Here is a 17,285-nt window from a genome sequence, read left to right as displayed (position 1 = left end):
ACTATCACTACGTTTTCCTGAAAGATATTTTGGTTTTAATGCTATTCTGGTTGGTATTTCGCGATTTGAATGTTGGCAGCAAGCGAAGACTAAGACACAGATTTGCCACCCGGTAGACTTTATTAAATAGGCCATGGTACAATCCATGAAAATCTTTCAATCGAATTGACTTCAGGTTTTTATAGATGAGTCAATTATAAACAATGTACTTAATGTCCATATCCAAAAAATATATTCATAAAAACAATATTTTTTCAGATTAAATATACATATAAATTTTATTTTATAAAAAGAACATATTTTTAGAATACATTAAGAACTAGTATTATAACATTAAAAAGAATCTTAATAAGCCAAATGAAAATAAAAATGATATTTTCAAAGCTATTAAGGCATAAACATTAAATTTTTATTCTAGGCATAGACTTCTATAAAATGTGGATGAAAATGTAGTTCCATCATTTACAAAAAATAAACATAATATAATTTATAGACATTTTCAATTTAAACAATGTAAAGATTTCAAATGAAAAATCATCCATGGAATACAAATTATTGTGGCACTTGTAGTCGTGGACGTTTAGCGGCCACTGGTGTTACTCCAGGTTGTTGATTTAAATTTTTGGCTTGAGCTTCGGCCAGCATTGCAACGGTCCGTCTCAGATCATTGATTTCCTCTTGCATTTTATCATAGGTAGGCCTTTACAGAAAAATTAAAATTTTAATATAATTTTTTGCATTTCAAAAAAATGGTACTATGCGTGAATGTGTGCAGAATGTATTTAGATTCAAACAATATATATTCATCATAATTAGGAAATAATTAAATCAATAAATGACTATCGTTTACAGATATGCAAATTCTTTGGGCTTGTAAACGAAACATTTTTATAACGAAAACTTTTTTGTTATGTTAGAAAGTACAATAGCTAAAATTTGACTGCATATAAGCGCGAAGTACTGAAACGTATTATTCCCTTATTCAGAGAGAAGTTTGAACAATACTAATTGTCCTAGCCACAAAAAAAAATGAAGTACTAAATTATTTCAATCCGTTTTATGTATATATAAAATTTCTAATAATAGTACATTTGACGTGTCGGATTTAAAAACTCTACCCTAAATAATGCCCTCTAGATAAAACAAAATATAAATTTATTTGACTGTTATTTTTCTAAAGACGTGTAGTTATACAAATATATGATACTCCATCTGCAAATAATCGAGTATTGCGCGTTTGTATATTACAATATATATTTTTGTCTGACTGATTTTGCAGATAGGACCCCTTACAAAATTGTTGCCCGGACATGCTGTTATTGGATAAAACCATTATTCTATAATCTCAGTATTGTTCTATAACATTTCTCGAATATTTATCATAATAAATAATATCCAAAATAGTCCACAGTTGGACAAATCTATCTAAATCTAAAGTGTGTTGGTCATATACACTTGGCACCATACACCAAATCTAATACGAATTCAACTTTTTTTACTATTTATCAGACCTACTTACTGGTCTTTCATGCAACAACCAGAATTAAGCTCTAAAACGATTCGTCTTTTATCCTTCAACTATGCCAACTTCTTTTTCTTATGCAGAAACATATCAATGACATTCCTGCACACACTCACATACATATGCACGCAAAGTAAATGATTAGAGCATACTTGTCTGGGACGTTCATAGCAGGGCTAGGGACAGTTTTTGCTTGCAATTTTAATGTGGCGGGTGGTGGTTTAGTTAATTGTTGTGGAACGGCACCGGTGGCTACCGAGGTGGCAGCCGCTACTGCCGAGGGAGTTTGTAGATTTGCCAATGGCACAGGTTGTATAAAGGGAGGTGAGGGATGAGCGGCAATAGTATTTGTGCTTCCCACACTATCTGCACTTGCTACCGCGGTAATTTTCAAATTTGGATGCATACGAACTGGTAAATTAATTGAAGCATTTGGCAACATTTTACCAGCTTGATTAGGAACTGTTGTTGAGGCTGGTGTTGCTGCTGCTGTCGCCATTGAAATGGACAAACTGGAGGGAGGCTTGACAATGGGTGAAAAAGAATTGGGATTATTATCCACCATTGACCTGTTTTGTGGTGGATTTATTGTTGACACCACTGTAGTGGAGGCAGCTGTTGCCGTTGTTCCTTGACCATTCATAATTTTCCTTAGCATTTGATCGGCACTATCTTTTTGTGTGGTCAATAGTTTTTGCATTGTTGCAGGATCATTATTGGTGATCTTTTTCAAATAGGCTTCATCGGTATCTACGACAACATAATTGACAACATGGACATGTGAATTGGGTACAACACGATATATTGATTTGACATTTGGATCTCCATTGGGATTTTTAATATCCATCAATTTGGCCGATTGCCCCTCAACTTGAAAGACGGCAGTGAAACCATTAACCAACATCGGTTTCTCCATAACCTTTGGTTCCGATATGAATTGGGTGGTTTTACGTTTTGGTACCATGGAAATTAATTTATTGACATTGCAATCGGGATTCTCACAACGTCTTTCCGATGTTTGTGTTTGAGATGCGGATCCAGATGCAGATGCCGATGAAGGGGGATTGATTGTGGCGGCGCTGCCAGTTACTCCAGTAACACTTGCAATTCCAAGATTTGGTGTTGTTGATGTGTGGGCTTCGGGTGAGGACATCATTGTTGTTGTTTCTAAACTGAAAAATGGGAATTCGTAAACAAAATGTACTTTTTCTGAATTTTGCGGGTTATGATAACAAACCAATTGATTTCAAACTGTAATTGTTTATATATTTCCTGCTGCTTCTTCTTCTTCTACTTTATATACGGTATGGTGTATTTCTTTTGTGTACAACACTGTGTGTGGTGAATAATAGTTTGAAAATCACTGTATTTTCATACACAGCAATTGAGGGCAGTTCAGGCACGAAGAACAAGAGCAATTGCCCACAATTTATGTTTTCAGTTTGTCCCAATATCAGCAGACTTCCCCATACACAATTGTTTTCAAATTGTCTCCTCCATATTGATGATGAACAGCATTAGCAGGGGAACAGACCACACAATGGCAGGGAGTTGACACAAATTCCTTTTCTCCTGCTTCTCTGTTTTTTTTTTAAACCCAGTCACAATATAGAACATATAAATAATCACGTTTCTCTCTGCCGCTTCATCTACTCTCCAATCTCCTTTTGTTTTCGTTTCTTATTTATTGCCAAAAACAATTAAAAATATTTATTTTTTTGCCGTTTATCAGTTTTTGCAACTGATTGCGTCTTGTTTTTCCTTACGAATGCCGCACCAAAGTATAAATGTCAAAAAATGTGGTGAGTTCGCCGAAAACAAATGAGCGGGACAACTCTATGGGAATTGTCAATACGAACAAAATACAACTTTGCTTAACCGTTTCATTAAAAATCCATGATGGCCGACCCAACCGACACAACACATTCGTACAAACCGCTTAAAAGGAAATAGCACAGCTATACAAGTCACGTATAGTCATCCTACTCGATTTCGTGTATGGAAATTTATAATGGCCGTCTATTGAAACGGTTCAAACTTGTGCATGCAACTACGACATGTTGTGTGTTTTGTTTTCATAGTGGTGAGTTGCTGTTGCTACTGTTGAGTTGCAATCAGGCCGGGTTTTTTTTCTCTCATGTTTGCGACAATCATGTTGCAGTTGAAAACACTGCTGTGTTGGTTTGTGATTTGTTTCATGTTGTTTTGTTGCGGATGCCATAAAATATGTTTGTGTTTGCTCTGTTCTTGGCATGTTTGATGTTTGACCATATTAAAGCAGCAAGTTTTTTTCGTTTTCTTGCTGTGTTGGTGGTAGGCAATTTGCAGAATTTTTTAGTTTTCTTAAATTTTCTATTGCTTGATTATTTCAATTAAAAAAAAAAAAACAACACTTTTCTTAACTCAAACATTATAACAATTTCCACTTCATCATATTTATTTATTATTCAACTGTTTCAATATACATATGTATATTTTTTATATTATAAAATAATGTGGGAAGGAAAATTGTATTCTGGTAATGAGCCAGTAAAAATCATGTTTCTAAGAAGAATAAAAAGGTTTGTTAAGGGCAAGATTTGTTCATAAGGTTAACAGAGAGATGAATTCGTAGTCTTCATTGACTGTCAGATTTATTGTTTGAAGAAGAAATAAACAAAAAATATTTTTATTCGAACCAAAATATTTGTGCACATTACTATCATTACGTTTTCCTGAAAGATGTTTTGAGATTTTATCCTGTTCTGGTTGGTATTTCGCGATTAAAATGTTGACAGGATGAGAAGACTAAGGCATGAATTCGCCTGCCTGTTAAACTTATGAATAAAGGGTTTCAGAGTTCACAGGGTGCAATATTAGGAACATCAGGGCAGTTATGGCTTCTTCGCCATGACTCTCATGGAGCCAATCGTAGCAGAAAATCAGCAAATACTTTGCATCAGTATTACCTGCTCATTTTTCTCTATTCGGGATTCTAGAATCATGAATGAAAAACAATTTAATAGAGATAGTGGTCAAAAAAATTAAAAATCCCCTATTAAGAATTTTTGTGGGCACAATGGTTTTACACTACATAAGTTTTGTTACTAAGCCCCCCTGGTAAGATAAGGAATATGAATATGGCCATATCTGTTCCAGCCACTTTACTGTTTGGCTCAATATGTAAAATTATAAATTATGAAATAATTTTGTACCACACTTTCGTAGATCCCATGACAATTTTCATATTTGAATATATGAATTTTCAAAATTAGGTTGATTCGAGTCGGAAACCATGTTGCCTGAATAAGATAGCCATTTATAATTGTTTACATTTTATTTTCCAAAATTTTATTTCTTGTTATGTTCGTGAGTGTTCTTAAATAGTTTCTGGCAAATAATCTGCAGTAGATGAGGGAATTATAATCTATCAGAAGATTAGTGTGGATTTCGAATATTATTTCTCAGACTGAATACAATTGAAAAACCAACGCCAAATCCGACAGGTCCATAGACATAAAATCTTATCTATGTAGGTGCGGTTCTTATTATTTCTCAAAAGCATTGCTTAACCGAGTATTAATTTTATACCCAAGAGGAAAAAACTTAGGCAACTAGAATTACAAACTATTTAAAAGGCCTGTAACTTTTTTAAAAATAAATTTATAAACTTTATAAACACAGCACTGCTACGAGGCATTGAATCTATAAAACACTCAATTTTATCATTGGATATACCTACATGCTAGGATTAAAACTAAAATTATTAAAAAAGTTAGTTTTCCTGATCCATTGGACCCAAGAAGACTCAAAAGTATATACATAATCCAAGAGTTAGTAAGTTAGCTACTAAGTATCGCCAATACTTTATAATTTCCAACATCTTTAAATTTTCCCTAACATTTTTCCTCAATTTAATTTTTATCTCTTTAAATTTTCAGATACACATAAAATCAAAACAACAACAACAAAGCTCTATGGGAAAAAAAACGCCCAAAAATTTACGACCCTGGACGGCAGCACAGGCATTTATAAAAAAGTTTCTTCAGAACAAAAACAACTACGATAAAACGCATACTCCAATAATCTCTAAGGCAACAACACCAACAACAAAAAAAGAAAGAAGAAAACTTATAGCTGCTAAAGTCCCCGAGAAAAAGAAATGAGAACATTAAAAACCTAACAACAAATACGACGAAGAAGAAGAAGCAAATTGCGACATTAGGCAAAAAAGAAAGACAAAAATTAAACAAAAAAACTTTCATGGCAATAACAACACCAAACAGGACACACCAAATCCTCGGAGAAGCACATAAAAGTAATATGAGAATAGAAGAGTAGAGTAGAGGAGTATGGACCAAACATCCAACCACCCACCCATAAGTAGAAAATTGAGACATAGTGTAACAAAAGGAAAGAGGGAAGGGTGGGAGTGATGAAATTTTTTGTAGAATAAGGGAAAACCATCAGTAAAAATTAGAACAAAAAAATGAAATGAAAATAATACGACTACGTGATAGAGAGGAGATGGCTGCCTCTAATAGTTCTGAAGAAGTTCTGTGTTGCAGCAGCAGCAAATAACTAAAATGGGTTAAGACAAGCAATCCATTTAAGGACAACAAAAAAAATATTTTTTCAATACACTTTTTGCCATACTGACACATCCGCCAAATAAATAGTAACACTCCACACCATCATGCATTACAATTGATGGGGTGGTGGGTGAATGGTTGGCGTAAACAAATCGAGAACAACAACAACATCAGAACATCAGAAAAAAGATATCCAGCCATGAAGCCGAACACAAAATATGACGAAAAACAAACAGAAATCCATTAAAATCACAAATGGAAACTTTTTAAATTATTAAGGAATGAACATTGAAATAGACTTTCCAGTCGTTCTTCTTGTATGCAGAAGAAGAACAACAACAACAATAAAAAAGGAAACCAAACAACAAGAACAAAGAAGAAAAACAAAGTTCTACACAATCTTGAAAAGTATAGCCGAGAAGTAGATACAAAAAAGAAAAGCGACCTCCATTAAACTGAGAAAAAAAATATTTTTTTTTTCTATTTTGTAGAAGAAATGCGTGCGTAATGGCAGTGGTGATGGCGCTGATGGTGGTTTGGGTAAATGTTTAAGTTTGATGATGAAAGGAAACTCATTAAAATAAAAGAAAAATAACACACAGCAAGAGAAAAAACCCAGCAACAACAAGAAATCCATGTACTTTCAAAACAATTCCAAACACTCACTCATACATCTAACACACATACAACATTCACACAAGTGAAAATATCGATTTTTCTGTTTGCAAGTCCATCTTGGTTGTTGTTGTTGTTTTTGTCGAGGTTCTTGTTTCCTTTGAAGGAAGAAAAAACATTTTTTTCAAGGAGGCCACAGAAACAAAAAGAACAACAGCCTCTAGAAGCAGCCAGCCAGCCAGCAATATGGGACAGAGTTGCCAATGATATTGACAAGGATGTACCCAAAATAGCATAATGAGGGACTTTGTGATTAAAAGAATTCTTACGAAAGTGGTTCAAGTAGAACCCTGCCCATATAGGGAGAGTGTTGCCCAATTACAATTGCAATTCACCTGCTGATTAGTTTCGAAAATCCAGAACCAGGGTTATTACAGTAATAGAGCTGCTAGACAAGTGCCGACTTTGGCGGCTCCTGCTCTCTGGGGTGTAAAGCTCAATCACGCCCAGTGGCCATGAAGAGGATGGGGTCCTCAGATGACCAGAATAGCTAGTTATGAAAAGGACAACGATGTCAGCTGCCCTTACAAACACTGCTTCCTCAGATCATTTTTACATAAATCGCAAATTCCATGGACAGTTGTATCTGCGACTCGATGGCAAACCATTTCTATTTGTCTAAGAATGATTTGCTGCGTAAAATCATTCTCTCTTAGGAGGTGATATTTGGCAATTAGACTTTGTAAAGGAGTATCATGAATTTATTGACAGGAGCCAAGGATGGTTCTCGAAGAATTTCGATCTAATAAAAATAACCATTTATTGCAATGGTTCGGTCATAGAGAGATCCTGCGTTCCATCATTCTGTAAAATAGATAGGTTTCATAAAGAGATTTCCGGATCTTTGAAATGATTCCTAAATCGGTGTTAATTTGAAAGATTTACACCTTTACCGAATTTATGCAATTTCACTTCCCTAGAAAAGGTAAAGGAGAATGTGGATAAAGTTGTAGCGGATACAAAAATGTGGTTGATATGTTCAGGAGTCCTGGGTGGAAAACGATTACGGTGAAGCAAAAACTAGACTATTAAGATGTTGGTTCCGTAAATCGATATCGAATCGATATCGCGATTCATACAGAAATTCATAAGTCCGATTTTTGTTATTTTTTGCGATGTTAATAATCCTAGTTCTCCCAGAGCCAGACATGTACTTTTTTAGAATACCGTTGGAATTCTTGGTTTCAGATGTTCCTGGGATCGGAAATCATGCCATCGAAATGAAGGACTTTAATTACAAAAACAGCAATCCTTTGATATTTGGGAGAGGCTGAACAGATATTCCGTGGATATAGCTGAATTTTTTAAATTAACTGCCAGAATGCCGCGCTGAGGACTGCAAAAGGGTGTCTCCTCATGACTCAACACAACAAGATATTGTCGATGCAATATCTGCTTGGGTGTTACTGAAGCAGCTATCTAAACCATCACCATCTAGGTATATCAGAAAGAATCCTCATGATCTGTAGAGAGAGGTCAAAAGGTACAAAACAGGTCTATCAAGCAGGATTGATTTGTATTACCGCAGATGAGTGATCTCCACAGTCCTCGCAGATCACCCACCTCTTCAATTACTAGCAAGTTTTCTACAATTCCCAGGAACCCGAACTGTTCTTTTCGAAACATTTGAAAGTTGTGGTTGTTTTTTAAGGGATTCAAAATAAGAAATATGAATTTGGTGTGGAGTTGGTATTTGGTTACCAAATTATATTGAACGTAACAATAAATCGGACAGAAGTTCGTAAGGGAAGAGGAGGATTGCTTTGTTTTAAGACCTATTAACCTATGCCAAGGTATGAAATCATGTAGCTTTCTTCTGAAATTGAATTTAAGTTCCCTTAAAAATTTTAATTTAAAAAACTTTATAGTTAACCGCTTTCAAGAAGCTTGTTTTTCTATGTCAACAAAAGTTCGATATAGAGCCCATATTACGGTTCATGATGTTATTTCCAATATCAATAGTGTATTAGAATTAATTTTACATTATTCCAACATTCATGTATTGACCCTTTCTAGTCGAAGAAGGCTTCCACACATCTTTTTTCCCGTTATTTTAAAGTCATAAAGTTTACCTAATTCTGCTATTTCATGCATATATATATTGGCGGCAATCCTTAATTTAGTATTTTTTTTTGCAAAGCAATTCAAACAAAAAACAACTCACAACACAACAACAAAATAGAAATAAAATCGAAAGAAAAGACTTTTTTGTTTTGTTTTATTTTATTTTTTTTTTTTTTTGCCAATAGTTTTTCATGTAATTTATATGCGAAACAGAAAAACTTTTACGCCGCACGTACTATAAAGTACAACAACACCGACCGAACGACCAAACATCCATCCATTTGACATACAAACAGCAACAACAACACAACAAATCGTAATGTATGTACACGAATGAATGTGGATGGATATATAGCGGCAACAACAACAACACTTATTTACACAATACAACACCCACATTAAGCAAAAAAAAAACGAAAGAAAAAAATACAACAGAAACAGAACCCATAGAGAGAGCTAAAAAAAACACAAACAAATAAACTGCGACGACGACGACGTCAACGTTGTCTTCTTTTGCTTTGCGACCATCAACATAAAACCAAAAAAACAGAACAGCAGCAACAGAGCATTGACAGCAGCAGTCTCTGACAGAAGACGAAAGAAAAAAAAAACACACCAGCAACAAAAACAAATGTTAAATTCATGTGGAAATGTGGCAACAGCGCTCGTATAATGAATGACTTCAAGTTTTTTTGTTGCCGTTTCGTCGAGAGTGACGATCTATGTGAGTGTGTGCGTTTTAGTATTGTTATTGTTGCTAAAGTCGTCCCGTGCCGTACACCGCACAGCAGAGAAAAATAAACATACATTCACACACACATTTCAAGCATATTGAGAACACCATACATTTGGCGTAACAGCCAGCATGTTTACGTGGGTGGTTTGATAATTGTTTGAAAATTTATTACAAGTTATTAATTTATTTCAAAACAATTTTTAATTGTGTGAAAAATTGGCCAACAAATGCAGGAACAATGAAAGAGTAATTTAAAGTAGAAATAAACTGAATTTATGAAATTTGTAACGGAAATTAAGGTATTAAAAATAGGCAAATATTGAAATTAGCATTTTCGAATATTCTTGAAATTTTCTAGCATGATTTTCGATAACCGATTGAAACAAAAAAACGAAATATAAATCAAATGACAATCAGATCATTAAGACCCAGTAAAATAATTGTCACAAAACAGTTTCAATTCCGCTTATATAAATAGTACACGTAAAAAACACGTAAAAAATATAATTGATTTGCTTAAAAAAAAATAAAAACTTTTTTTAGCAATGATTGTCCATTGATTTTTTAAAAATAAATAAATATTTCATTTCCTTTACACGTGGCTATAACTAATTTTTGTTTAATATTGTATTTTTATTGGCATTTATTATTTTGAGCGATTCAGAAATAATGTTTAGAAAATATCAGAAATTCGGAGGACCTCTCGACTGAGAATCTTACGAACAAAATTAAATAGTGACAAACATAGTTGAAATAACTAAAATCGAACTGTATCCGCATATAAAGTGTATACTAAAACGTATGCGGCACAGAAAACGTGGTCAATATGTTTGTTTTCTGTGTCCGAAAACGGAATTTTATGTTATTTTAGAACCTCCAAGAATCCAAAGATACAAGAAGATTATTGTTGACACTAAGGGACTTTGAGACCTAGAAAGATAATAGAGCCTTCATTGTAACGAGATAATTACGGCGGTATATATGGTTAAGGATTTTTTCTCAAAGTTGTACGACCCATGCTACTCGGACTTTTAGCCAAAATTACCCTGTATGATTGTAATTTCATGAACCTGAAAAAATTTCCGAAAGAATGTAATCAGCTTCGCAGACCGGAAGTATCAGCACATTACTCGTTAATAATGGGCCCACGTGGTTATTTTTGAACATAACACAATACCTTTAGGTTGATCTTTGGAACCTGAAATACCATTCACATTTCAGGTCCGGGGACATGATTTTTTTTTATCACTAAGTTAACAAGGTTTTAAACGTCACCTTTAAAAAATCCGTTCGAAGCTAATGAGACTGACAAAAGGTATACACTTTTCAGAAGCCTATTATAATTGTCCCAAATGACAATAATAAAAAGAGGAAATAGGCCTAATCGGTTCAGCGGCAAGGACAAGATATTTGTGTGTTATATGTACATATATATTCAGGGGTCTCGAAAATCGGTATCTTTACATTATTTCAGCTTTTAGAAAGCGAAATTTTCATAATTTTACTGCACAGAGTGTCTCCCTAAGATTATTCTTGGGCATAACAAAACAGATATATGTGAACTTCTACAATATGCGATTCAGTGGACAGACACCCAATTCCACGATTTCCTAATAAAAATCGAAAAAGCCTATGAACGCAAATGAGATTAACTTTTAAGAGGTGGTTTTCAGGGCCGTAAATTTTTTTGGTCATTATCATGGTTATGATAAGTGACGGATCCCAAACATTCCCTCTTCCAGCTAATAGATCGAAACAATCGCTTTGGAATTATACGCAGTTTTTTCAAGGTCCTATCCAATTCAATGTGAAATGTCTTTAAATATAACATTTGCGTCATGTCGTTACAATAGTGTAGATTCGGGATTATAATATATTGCAATTCCGTCAGGCCACATCACATTTAAAAAAATGTTCACCACGTATTATTTCAATGGCGAATGTTAGGTTATAAAGAGTATTTTCTGGTTCAAATAACTCTGATAGCACTTTGCACCCAAAAGCCACCAAAAATAACAACTGAGATTGAGACACCTTCTGTAGGACAACGCCTTCCAACCCAAAGATGAGGAAATTTTATATGCAAATGATTCCTTTTGCCAGTAGTAAAGAAAGAATTCGAACATTTTATATATTTTTAGTCAGTATCATAAAATTTTTGTTAAAAAATTCCTTTAATATTATAATATAATCATATATTGGCGTTGGGATCTTTAAAAATATCACTCACAATCATACAAATTCTCAACCAATGTATGGTAAAGAAAAAAACATGTATGGTGTTGTGTGGTATGATTGACAACGAAAATCCATTTGAACCTCGAACAACATGTTTTAAGCAGAAGTCCTACCCATTTTAACCTTTTTCAGATATTTCTTGGAATTTTTGCAAAAGAAAAAAATCACCATATTTTATTAATACATATTACTTGACATAGTGATTGACATTTTTAATCAAATTCCAAAGAAACTAAAGGGAAAAGATTAAATAAAAAAAAAATCAGATGAAAAAACGTTCAAACAACCCAACAAGTCAACTGTCAAATTGGTATGCTGAGGTCGTTGTGTCGTAAAGAGGGGAGGAGTTACCCTTTTTTTGGAATAGCAAAAACGCAAAAAAATGTAAACTTACATGACAGCATTCGTCGTAAAATTTATTAAATTTGTAAGCACAGCAACTCAGCAAATTTATGATCATTTGTCATATTTTCACAGACGAGGGGGGAAAACAACATCAATCACTTGAGAGATGGATTTTTAAAAATTCTTATTTTTTCTTTCTTTCTTCTTTAAGATGGTTTTAATTATCAATTTTTTAAATCTTTAATATTTTAGGCATTTGTACTGTTATCCTTCAGTAAAATGGGAGTAAACAAAATGAACACATTTAATAAATTTTTGAAATAAAAAAAATAATTTAAATCACAACACTTGAATTTCATTTTCAAATGATTTTCATTTTATTTGCACATTTTTTAATTTTTATATAACAGAATTAAGTATATTGATAAATTATTTTTTTTTCAGATCGAAATTTCTTTGTTTTATTTTATTCACATCACAAAACACATTTTGAAGAGACGCTTTCGAATGCAAAATTTTAAAGGATTTTTCTTCGAAAGATGGCTATTGAATTTTCATTTATTTCACTTTTATTTGTAATATTTAATAATGCATTTAATTATTCAAATTATTTCATCTCTTTAATTGTAGGTATTTTGAAATAAATACGTCGTGCAATACTAAAATAACGTAATGAAATTTTATTACAAATTAAGAATTTATTTCCACTTCGATTATTTCACATACACACACAATTGTTTAACATCTCAGTTGAAATTATTTTTTTATTATTACTTAATTTTTTCTAGAACTGTAGATGAAAACAAATATTAATCCATTCACCCCTTTTTATGTTATTTAATTTCTTCGTAAAATATTTGTATTCCATTTCATTTCAATTTTTCTAATTTAATATATTTCTGCTTCTGGAACAATACTAATTTCATAAAACATTTTTCTTTCTAGAATCATTTTAGATGAGGAAAATTTAACTTTATTTAATCTGCCTTTTATTTTGATTCACACATGACGTTGGCAGTATACACATTTTTTAAATATATTTTTAAAGGCATTTATTACACTTTAATATAATTTTATTAATTTTTTATTCTGTAAAACATAAATAATTTAATATTTTGTTGCAAATTCAATCATAAATCTCCTTTTCTTGTTTTTTTTTTCACAAAATCACATCATTTTTTGACAGCTCCTCAGAGAAACACGGGGAAACGCCACTCAATTATACTCCTCCATTAATTAGACCACAAGAAGAAGAAGAACAAGCACTGAGAACAACAACACATTAAATAGCCTTATTTTTATTATTTTATTTTAATCATCATTTGAATAATTGCACACACTCATTTATTGCCGATTCTATAGATTCTTTTCTTCTGTTTTTTACGTAAAAATCAAAAGGAATATTGAAAAAAAAATATATTAACAAAAATACTACGAACATTTCAACAGCACGGAGAGAGAGAGTGGCTGTTCGGGGTTCAGACAGCGACGTACTGCTTACAAAGCATCGAAAAAAACAACACGAATGTGTGTTTGCCGCTGTCAGCTGTGCATAGAGTTGCCAAGGTGTGTTTGTATTTTTAATACAATGGGTAACATTTATTAACTGGTATTTTTAACATTTGGCTTTTAAAGAGTGTAATGGCAAACGATATTAAAATACGATTTTAAGGATGTCCATGTATAATGGGAATGTGTGAGAACAGGCATGTGGATGTTCAAGGGCGAAAATGATGTATTAAAAATATATTAAATAGTGAAGGGAATTAAAAGCATTTTCCAACAAGAGGTTTTATTTGATTTATAGAGAATTAATCACTGCATTTGACTTAAAGTCATTACGTAGATTTTTATAACGTTCAAGCTAAGACGTAGAGTTTTAAGAATTATTTTATAATGTCAAACCCAAAGCGTAGATTTTTTTAAAGTAATTTTTGAATGCTTTACCCAATGTGTAGATTTTTAAAAAAATTATAATGTCTAACACGTGGCGTAGATTTTTTACAAATATTTTTTATGTCCCACTCAAGGCGTAGATTTTTTAAAAAAAAAATTTTTAATAGTGTAGGCGGTTTATTTTGGATACCATTTGTTTTTGCAAAATAGTCAGGCTGAATCCCATTTTGATGTTTTTTATAAAAAACAACTATTTATTAGTGGGGAATGTATCGCATTGTTTGCCGAGGGGTAAGGCAGGGAAAAGTATAGTTTTGGATCTCGCCACCGATCCTCATCAGTTTCCTTAGTTTTTTGTTGAGATATTCTCCCCAGAAGCTATTGCTTCTATACAAAAAACCTTTCATACCCAATGTCTCTTGTAACAAAGCGAAGTACTTAGCTGACCAACGAAATAAACTGTATGAGAATTTCGCTGGTGTCTCACTTCGAGGTTAACAAGGCATTTACAAACAACAATAAAATAGTTGTTTTTTATAAAAACAACAAACTGGGATTCAGCCTGACTATTTTGCAGTCCAACCCAAGGCGCAGATTTTTTTTAATATTTTTATGGCTTAACACAAGACGTAGGTTTTTAATTTTTTTTAATATCCACCCAAAGGCGTCGATAATTCTTTAATGTCCGCCACAAGGCGTAGATTTATTATTATTATTTTTTTTTAATATCCAACACAAGGCGTATAATGTTTTTAAATGTCCAGCCCAAGGGGTAGATTGTTTAAAAAAATATTAATTTTATCCAACACAAGGCGTAGAATATTTAAAAATATTCCTTCCTTCCTCTTTCTTAAAAAATAAATATCCGGTCATTTATCCCATGACATGGACATAAAGGAAAAATTTAATTCAACTGTAAATCACTAAGTTCATGTGTTAGAAAAAAATTAACTTGTTCTCCTACCTCTCTATTTTTTCTCCCTAACCGAATTACTATTATTTCATCTATTATATTTTTTTCTGGTTAAGCAGTTTTTTTTTTTTTTTTTTGAAAATACCGTAGAAATCAATCCCCTACCCTAACATCAACTACATAATCAATGGCAACTCTATGCCCTGATCACATTAACAACAGTAAAACAACAACTAACAAAAAAATTCCAAAATTAGTGCCGAGAGAAAGGTGGCTGACATTCAGTCGAGTTACTAACGACATTTTGACGTGGTTGGTGATTTCAACGGCGAAACATGTATGAAAATTGGCGCGCAATTAAAAATTGTTATTACAGCAACAACAACACAACGCTATGATGATAATAGAAACTTTTTTTTATAATAAATAAAAGGGAGCAGTGAAATGAATGCGAAAAAAAAAATAAAAGAATACCAGACAAATATACACACCCCAATCATGCAACAACAACTACAAAAACAGAAAAAAAAAACAAAATTTATGTCGATAACACAAAAACAGAATTTGACATGACTACGATGATGATGAAGAAGAAGAAGCGGCAGCAAATGAAAAGCTTCAGTCCAACATATAGCAACAACAACAACAATACCAATTTAAACTAATCAGACACTGGGGAGCAGCAGCACTGTTTATTCTGCTGCTGCCGCATAATCGATTTGATGCATTGGTGCGCGGTGCTATAGAGCCGAGAGGAGTCATTTTTCTGTTTACCATTAAAAATAGCAACAGCAAAAAAGAAACAACAACAACGACAAAAATCGTATATAAGCAAAAAATAACAGAACTACTAAAACGACGATGACCGAACGAACAAACGACCGACCGACCGTCCAACCGACAGTGTGTTGTATTTCTGTGTATATCTGTATACGTGTGTGTGTGCCGATGAATAACAGCAACGGGTATTTATTATTGCATTATGGCATGACAAAGAAGTTGGTTTGTTTTGCGGCATGCTTGGGATGGATGGATATTGAATAAAACAAGAAGAAGTAGCAGCAACAATACAAAATGTTTGTGTGTATGTGTGCGACCGTCGTATACATGTTGAGTATGGTTTTTTGTTGTCATCGTCGGCAATACTCTGTGGGATTTGTTGTTGCTGTAGAGCTGCTATTTTGTGTTATCATTTTTTCTGAGGTCGTTTATTAATTTTATCACTTTTTCGCCAGACAGACAAACGAGCGAACGAACAAACGAAACGACAGAGAGTTCAACCGTCACAACTACTGACTGTCGTTGTTGTTGTCGTAGCCATCTCATGACTCACTCACTCTTCTGTGCACTAGAGACAGACATTGCTCTCATTACTGTTTTTATTATTACCATCGCCATCACTCCGACTACGACGATGAACACCATTCACATTCATTATGAAAAGAAACTTGTTTTTTGTTTCTGTAGAGAGTTTTGAACTAAAAGAGAGCTGAGCAGAGGGAAATGGAAATCATGCATTCGAATGAAATGGATGGTTGATTGGTTGGATGGAGGAAGGGAATTGTGTGTAACTACTGTTTTTTACATATAAAAATATTAATTTTGTTTTTGCAAAATATTTTTTATCGATAAATATGGTCGAATTTCAAATAACATGAAGGATCTAAATATGATAGGATATATCTAGGTTCAACCGATATTGGTCTGATTGGTCTAGGGATACGTAGTCGAAAGTCGACTTTGAGATTTTCTAAAAAATCAAAAGTCGACTTCGACCTTTAGACTTTGCAATACAAAAAGTGCTACCAATTCTGGAAAGTATGAAATTTAACATTTTAGGAAAACAAAGGTACATCATTAAAAAAATCAGTGGGGAACTATGAATTGATTTCTCTAAATTTCTGCAAGTACTCCATAGAATTAAATTAGCAGTTTCAGAACTCACGCGAAAATCTGGTTGCATAGAACTACGTTCGGTAATTGCTAAACTAAGAACTCAGAGGAAGGGTATGCAAGCACAGTAAAATCTCGAAAATCTCCAGCCCGATAATCCGAATTATCCGGTAATCTCGACTGCATTTCACTTCTCATTGCCTATTCTATAATTAAAGTTAATATTTAAATTATCACAAAATTTAAAACAATTTGAAAATGTCGATAATCCGGAAAATTTGGCAATATGGATTTGGATCTGCAATCAATTATAAAGTCCAATTAATAGGGTAGGTTTTAGTAAATTAGATCTTGCAGTCACAGTTCGCAAAACAGAACCCGTTTTTATTATCGTGAAGCACTTTGGAGTACCACAAATAAGTCGGTGGAGAA

At 33.2% G+C, this 17,285-nt stretch overlaps 1 protein-coding gene across 1 annotated transcript; it reads right to left on the bottom strand.

Moving 5' to 3' along the window:
• Window positions 1-552: 552 nt before the first annotated feature.
• LOC133329590 (uncharacterized) lies at window positions 553-15,722 on the bottom strand. The gene is made up of 3 exons (XM_061538062.1): window positions 15,613-15,722; window positions 1,675-2,694; window positions 553-700 (listed from the first exon to the last, which is right to left on the bottom strand). The coding sequence occupies exons 1-3, from the start codon at window positions 15,720-15,722 to the stop codon at window positions 553-555; spliced, it is 1,278 nt and encodes a 425-aa protein (XP_061394046.1).
• Between the last annotated feature and the right edge of the window lie 1,563 nt (window positions 15,723-17,285).

This window comes from Musca vetustissima, unplaced genomic scaffold, assembly GCF_032173495.1.
Source record: "Musca vetustissima isolate MV318-11 ecotype Yass unplaced genomic scaffold, APGP_CSIRO_Mvet_v1 utg3953, whole genome shotgun sequence".
Lineage (NCBI taxonomy): Eukaryota > Metazoa > Arthropoda > Insecta > Diptera > Muscidae > Musca > Musca vetustissima.
Note: the sequence above shows the minus strand (reverse complement) of the source record. Positions and strands in the feature narration are given on the sequence as shown.

Bases quoted from the DNA above. Each gene is read 5' to 3' on its own strand.
- LOC133329590 (XM_061538062.1), bottom strand. From the start codon at position 15,722: ATGACTCCTCTCGGCTCTATAGCACCGCGCACCAATGCATCAAATCGA. The intron at 2,695-15,612 runs GTATTGTTGTTG...CCCATTTTTCAG, and splicing joins TGTCTGATTAGTTTAAATTG to TTTAGAAACAACAACAATGA. The intron at 701-1,674 runs GTATGCTCTAAT...TTTTCTGTAAAG, and splicing joins GCTATGAACGTCCCAGACAA to GCCTACCTATGATAAAATGC.